At 38.0% G+C, this 8,030-nt stretch overlaps 1 protein-coding gene across 1 annotated transcript in view; it reads left to right on the plus strand.

The window, feature by feature from the left end:
• The window catches only part of LOC133516929 (transient receptor potential-gamma protein), a 71,722-nt gene extending 65,271 nt beyond the window's left edge, over positions 1–6,451 (plus strand). Inside the window, exon 20 of the mRNA XM_061849991.1 lies at positions 30–6,451. Within this exon, the coding sequence (XP_061705975.1) occupies positions 30–161 (132 nt within the window). The 3' untranslated portion in view covers positions 162–6,451. The remainder of the gene's footprint in view (positions 1–29) is intronic.
• Positions 6,452–8,030: the final 1,579 nt, after the last annotated feature.

The following is an 8,030-nucleotide window of genomic DNA, read 5'->3' on the forward strand; positions in this document are numbered from 1 at the left end:
ATCAGTAGAAGAGTTTTTGTGTTCCGCAGCAGGAGCAGCAGTGCGGCTGCGCCGAGGCGACGGGGCGCGCGGCGCGGCCGAGCGGCGGCGCGCTGGCCAAGCTGGCCGGCGTCACGCCGCTGCACGGACACGCGCCGCACCACTCCGCCGGATGGCTCTAACGACACATAGTCCAGGAGTCGGATCCGGCCCAGCACAAAGAACAAGCGAGAAGCCTGGCCCTTGGGTCAAATTGGAGACCCCTGACCTAATCCGTCGGTCTGCGGGCTCATTGTGCCTGTGACGGTGTTTATGTTATCCTCAGTGGAGTGAATTAGAGTGGTCGCGTGCTACTTATCCCCGGCAAAATAGTCTCGTCTTGATTTCTGGTTTAGATCAGCAAAACTGAGGCAGCTGTCTGCGATACGCGAGTAGCAATCGACTATTTTTCGTGTAAACTTGGGTGTAGATATGTAGATTCCGTTTGATATTAATTGCCGATCGCTGGTTATTTACGCTGCCAGCAAATAGGTACTGAGGGCCCTTGGTTTTATGCGAAAACCTCACGAAGAAAGTTACTGATCGCTACTCGTTGATCGCCACTATTTATTAAGATATCTACGCTTAAAGTAATCTACATAATACCATGACATTATCAAAACGCATAGTTAAGATAATTCTACCGAAGAGTCGAAGGAAAAAGGATTACCAGTGTCATTTTATAACATACGTTACTTACTTAAGAATTACTTTTTGCATTCTATTTGTTGAAATATTTTGGGGCAAAAGCAAAATATCGCATAATTTCTTTAAAAAAAAAAACAGAACTTTAAATTACAACCATAAAAGCATTTAAAAAATAATAATGTTTTGTCCGCTGAACTTTTCAACTGTTACCATAGTGAATTAGCAACAGCTAAATCTTATAACCTTCTACATAATGACACCTTTAACTTTTAACACATTCACTGCTAGAACCCGTCTCGCCTAGTTAGTGCTCGTAACTTTTGCTTAGATGCGCCAAAGAGCCCACCTAGCCAGTGCACATATCGCCGCGGCTAGCAGGGTTGACATTAGGGGGATGGCCAAGATGCCAATCGACAATCGTTTGCACTACTACAACGAAACGCTTCCTGTCTCTCTATGACTCTTACATATTAGTGCGATTGGCATCTTGGCTAGGTACCCAGCAAAGAAGTTTTAATTATTATAATTAGACATGCATGTTTGATATGTCGTAAATTACGAAATTCATTGAGGATTGCGTATGTATGCTTTAGAACCTAATGGTATATCGAAAACCATTTGGAACTGCTTCCGCTCGATTTCTACTAACAAGTTAGTTCGTTAGACAGGCCAGACTAAAAATAGATATTTTATACTAATTTGAATTTGATCACAAATCAAATCATCAATGATTGCAAATCGTATAATCTGAGGAGTCTTACAAAAATCTAATTTTTACGTTATGCTTACATTAAATATTGCAAATACGTCACTTAGCGGCGAGACTAAAAACTATTAAAAGTATTAAATAAAAGTAATATGGATTTATGAATATGAAACTTGGCACAGCCCTGATGGCCGCCAAGTGGGCGCGCGGCGTACACTACTGTGTTGTCGTCAAACCGCCTAGCGGGGGCTTATAGCTATTGCATTGTTTTTTGAGTAGCTACTGCTTAATTTGTTGTCTGGCAGTGAATGTGGTAAAGTATTTATAGTCAACTATACTCTGGCAACCCAACTTTGTTAGTAGTAAAAGCGCGGAATCCAAAATTTATACAACAGATCCATCCTAACGCTCCTACATTTTACAAACTTGCCGCGTTATAACAAAAGTGAAGTAAATATTTCAACGTAAAAGGCAAAATCAGACAGTGAAAAGAATATTGTGAAAGTTACTCCGTACTTTTTACGCAAATATTAATAATAAGGCTAACGGTAAACTAGTATATGTACTATAATAATCTATGTAACAACTAGAATCCAATAGGTACTTACTGGTCACTCGAAAACAGACACGTAATGAAACCACAACGATAACGGTACTTAAATAGATAGTGAAAATGACCAATAAGTAATTTTTGATAGTTTTTGTCCACAATTCAGAACGAACACAGCAATATAAGAGGCCTAAACAGAACGAAGTAGATGTATCATATCTCACAGCCTCATCGTCGGGAATCAAATCTAGCCATAGCCATTATGAAAAGGAATAAACTCTAGAGTACCTGCGATTGCGACAATGAACAATCGCCATGTCGCTATTTAGATCCCGATCGAGAGGCTGGAAGCAGTAGTTATAATTAAATGTAAATAGCTAGTAGATAGCGAAAGTGAATCGAGCTATGCACAGCGAGAATTCAAAGCAAACTGTTAAATGGAGCCAGATAAATTGAGCTAGTCTGGTCGTACTTCCATTCGCCTAGATCTCGGGTTAAAATTTACTAGTTTGCTTGGTCTCGTGAATTGAGATGGCCGTCCATGTTGCAGGACTCGACGTTGTAATCAGTGTGGAGGTCGCCTCGCGGCACGCACATATACTCATAAGCGTTTGAATTTTACAACATAGCCTTAGGAACCTTCCTTGACTTTAACCATGACAACGTTACCTAATATCAAACACCAAGTAGGATAAGTAGGTACAAATAAAATTATAACATACTTAGGGCCTGTTTCACAATGGCCAAGTTAAGTCCTGAATAAGCTACTTGCCACTTATCTGTCGAATAAAGTCATTGTCGACGTTTCGCAATCTTCAAATAAGCTTAACTGGTACATAAAGTTTTGTAGCAAGTTTTATCTGGCAGTTAATTTATTTTTTAATTAGCTATCAAATACTTTACTTGGACATTGTCAAACAGACAATGAAATAAATATAGGAAACTATTTATTTATACACCTACGGGTCGCAGTTTAATATAAGTCGATAGTAAGTTATCAAATACAATAATGTGTTCCAGAAAGTTTTCCAGTAATCATTTATGCTGTTCTCGGCGCACACTCACTAATATAAGATTAATCGAACAAGAATAAGCAGGGATTTTTAAGTGAATGATTTTCCCATTTATATGTACTTGTTTACACGCAGGCTAGACACGAAGGCTAAGCAAAGCTAGGCTAGGCTAAGTAAATGGGTCGAACACCAATCTTGAATGACTAGGAATAGAAATATAAACTATTGCAGTAAGTCTTGATGTGATTAGTTGAATGTTCTGCTGTAGTAGAGTGTCGACAAGGCGGGCTCACGCAGCGTCGAATGTAAGCCCCTTGAAAAGTGGGCTTGGTCACAAAAATCATTAGTCTGTCATTGGCGTAATGAACTCCGTTGCCCATAAATGTAATATGATCAGTTTTAAAATGTGAAATAATTCTGAAATTCCAGTCTTTGACAGTGTACTCGTATAAGCATTGTGTAAGGATAACCCGCAGAACTAAATCGAAGCTGAATCACTAAGACCACACCAGCGCACTTTCATGTTCGTCTTGCGTCTTTCTCGAACAGCGATTAATTTCGTGGACTTGCGTAGTATGGTGACGGTATCACTTTCGTTTGCCGTATAAAGGACCGAAGAGAAAGGAGGAAAGAGAAGGAGGAAGAAAGGAAGGAAGGAGGAAATGCACCACGAATGTTTGAGCGAATTAATAAAAAGCCACGATGTAAATTAGCAATTTGGCAGCAAAACACACGCGGTAAAATTACTATATGAGTAGAACGATTTGAAATGGGAAGACACAAGAAGAATCTGAAAGTGCACTGGTGTAGACATAATGACTAGTGTTGGTAAGTCTAGAGTATTTACAGTCCTTGAATTTAAGACTCAACTCTGTACATTTCTGTTTTAGTCAAGTCAAAGCTCGAGTCGATACAAAGAATTCTTCTGCAAAGAATCGAGTTCAATAAATTCCAGACGCGTTGTATTCATATAAGGAAAACGTCCTAGTGCTCCACATCCACCCGTACTACTAATGACATAGGTGAGTTTAAAAATAGCATGTACAGGAACAGTGACGAGCACTATATAGGACGCCTACCATACAGTAATCATCACTTATTTATTTATACTTTATTGCACAAAAAACTTATCGTACAAAAGGCATTTATGATTTACAAACACAAAATGTTTTCATAACGATATTTCCTTACTTTTATTAGAACAGAACATTCAATAGCATCCATATGTTACGGTGACTCTTTACCGTCAGGCGGGCCGTATGATTGTTTGCCATGAACGTTAAATTCATGAAATTTAGACTTATAAGACTCGTTTTCTTACCAACTCTAGACATAGACACGGAGAAGTGATTATATGTCGCAAACTTGAAATATTTTTGTCCGGTGTTTCATTTCCCAAATTTTCATTTACGAACGCGTGTTAAATCGAACGAGTTTTTTTTTCAGAAGGGTCACAAATCTAAACTAACATAACCAGGCATCGGAGTTTTTATCGCACGGTAAGATTAATAGCGAGCTATGGAGTCGACATTAGCAATAAAATTCAACTCATTTCATACTCATTCATTTATTTAATTAGTGATTTTAATTTTCAAGGACAAGAATGTTTGTAAACGTTCCTTTAATTTTGTCATTCAGGACATAAATATTACAAATAATAATAATGACCATTTTTTATATTGATTAATTTATATTCATATTATTTTTACCTCTTTTAATATACATATTGTTTTTTTATGAAATTTTGTAATATAAAAAAATGGTAAATATTCTTATTTGTAATATTTATGTATTCGATGACAAAATTAAAGGGTAATATATAACTCGTCAAAGTTCTAGTTCTTGATTATAAAATTAAAATCACTTATTAAATAGATGAATGAGTATGAATATGAGTTGAATTTTATTGCTAATGTCGACTCCATAACTTGCTATTATTTAGTCTTACCGTGCGATAAAAACTCCGATGCCTGAACATAACCTAGCCTTCCACAGGTTGCCTTTTTAAAAGTTTATAAAAATGAATGGTCTTTGAAAAAAAACGCGTTCGATCAAATGAAACATTTTTCGAAGTTGCGATAGCTTTACGGAAGTATGTCACACTGGCACTCGCTTGCTGTGTACCGAAGCACCCAATTTTAGTAGATACCCGTCTAAGGGGCTATTTAAACGAGTAGGTGGTTTTGAAATATTGTATGTTTAAGTGTTTAGATACGTCAGGATGGCAGTCAGTACACGGGCGATGGTCTGGGCGACGAAACAAATGAGGTGGCACGATCGCTTTTCCATTAAATATTCATCCCTTACTAACAAATGTGAAAGAGACGAATGCTAATATGTCAAACATAAAGTGAGTATACCACCGGTCTGGATACTCGGGACGAAATAAATGACTGTGTTGCGATAAACCTCGAAGCTTGTCCTACGCCAGAGTTAGAGATAGACTATTTAATGTACTATACGTTCCACTGGTAAAGGTATCTTAAGGCGGTTGGCCCTTACGTCGCTTTGGCACCGCAATAGTATTGGGGCGTCGTGTCGTTAGTAATAGCACCGTACCTTTACCGGTGGTACGTCATATATTTCCTGAAACTCACAGTTTAGCTTCTGTCATTGAAATGTTTAGGTGTACTTGTACTTAAATGTTAGATAGGCGGAGTGTTTTCGCAACACAGTTTAGTCACCTTGTCGCTCAGGGGGCCTAGCCAAGTGACATCGTTTATAGAAAATGTATGGAAATCAGCGACAGAATATATACAGACGAAGCTCTCAGTACATTTTTGACTTATCACTTATCATCACCGTCCATATGACTATGACTGACTCTTATGTTTATGTGACACTTAAGTATCACTACAAGTAATTAGAATGCGGCCAGGCGCAAATTTCCTTGGTCATCGCATCCCGGGTGATAACTCGTAAAGTGGTTAAGGGCGATGTATAATTAACCCTCGTGGACGTCAGCTGCCGCTCCGTTGCTGATTGGAAGAACGGCAGCCACCAATTCGTGAAAATAATTTGCTTAATTATTCCTCTATGCCCGCCCACAGCTTTGAAAAATACGCAATACGCAATACCCCGCTATTTAAAAAAAGTTGTGATTGGTTAATAAAAGATGTCAAACGCGCGCGGCATGTGGCATAAGAACATATAAAGTTGTCAACATGCGCGCAGTACAATTCAGTCGCTCGCGGCACAATTCTCGAGAGAGAGTTTTTGAGTCAAACTTTCATAGCATCTGTCATCTCGAAACCTACACTTTTTCATTGGAGTATCTCGATAAACGATAGTCGCCTTGGCTGCAGCCCCCAACGGTCACCGCCTCTGCTGTGTACGAGACATTGGTCACGACTGCTGGGAACGTCTATCTAGTGAACCAGAGGCCTTCACGTGTTTAGTTGTTCGCCGCGCAACGCGCCGATACATAATCGATGATATTTTATAAAGAGTTGTTATTTATTTATACATTATATTTGTATATAACGGTGCGAAGTCTAATAAAATAAGCACTATGTATATTGTAGTTTCATTTGTTAGTCCTTGTCAGTTGTATAGAAGAGTTGGTCCTATGTATTTATGCCTTGCGGCACACCGAAGTGACCGAAGGGCAGATATACTTACAGTCCGCCAAGAAACTGTAGAGATTAATTCAGGGCGAGCTTCAACAGGCAGCACGTGAAGTATTGATCCATCACATTATAATTATATAAGCCGCATCAGTGCGTCCTGTACGTTTGCGGTTTGATATCTGACGTTTCTCGTTGCCATTTTCACAAAAATTAATTAGGCAAAAATACCCACATATATTTATACCCACCCAATATTTCAGCAGGTTATTCATAAACATTTTAAAATACATCATTACCTGCCAACTTCAAATTTTGGCCAACCGCCTTTAAAAGCACGATTTATACTGTCTTCTAAGCTGCACCATAGAAATAAGTAAGCATAAACCTTATATTGTATGGGAGGTATGGTAATACATAGTACATTGTGCAACGAGGGGGGTAAAATTTTTTTTCGCAAAGCTCGCTTAAAACTTATTACAAATGAGTTCAAAGCAAGAGTTTGCTTGCCTATTTCTCTTTAGCTGCACTAAGTTTTACTTCCTTCCATTTATACTATTTTCTTTCGAAAGGAAACTCATTAAACAGTACGTTAATAGTACACTATGATACAAGTGTGCTAAGTTGGTCATTACACACGAGGCGATATTGTGCGCGCGAGCTGTAAGCGAGCGCGCAATAAGAAAGCCGATGTGTGTAATGACCATAGCACACGCGTTTCATACGACGTTTTTCAACACACTTGCGAAGAAAACACAAAACTTATAAAATAGTTTTTTTTTATCAAAACAGTAAAAGTACCATTTTCAAAATGGTGGCTTACCTACAGTTTTAACATCGAATAATTACTAAAAAGCGTGCTGGGCTTGTAGGCACTTATTCGCCAGTTAATTGAAGTAAGCTACCAACACGTTTTCCAAGAAAGACTGGACGTTTTTGCTGATTTTCCATTGAATAAAAGTTTCATGTGCCGCCAATTATTTTTCACCCGATTTTGATGGTTAAAGGCTATCGTTCACGGCTCTTGCCTCTATTAGTATTGCTGGCAGCGTCAATTTTATGTTCTTCATTTTCAATGCTTGAAAATGTCATTTTCAATGCTTGAAAATATCATTTTCGTCAATATATAAACTAAATACATGCAAAACTATTCCAATTTTATGACAAACACGGAAAATAGCTGCCGCGTTATTTTTTTTACGCACGATACCAATGCACGCGCAAGGCACAGGCGCGAACGAAATCGACAAACAGCCAATGAAAATAAAAATAATAAAGCTAATATTTTCGTATTTCTATTCGACGAATGGAGATCAAATCAATTAAATGTTATGTTTATTCATTAATGTAATTTACGAGATAATTTTAATCTATAAATTATGTTTGGTGTGATAAAACCTCTTTGAACTAACATTTGAAACCTTATAGTTGGTTTAAAAAAATGTATTACTCGGCCAAATTAAGAAGGCTTTTCCATGCATATTATTACCAATCAGTTACCTTCTTAACTCAGTCGGATAATATAATGA

The sequence above is a fragment of the Cydia pomonella genome, chromosome 4, assembly GCF_033807575.1.
Source record: "Cydia pomonella isolate Wapato2018A chromosome 4, ilCydPomo1, whole genome shotgun sequence".
Lineage (NCBI taxonomy): Eukaryota > Metazoa > Arthropoda > Insecta > Lepidoptera > Tortricidae > Cydia > Cydia pomonella.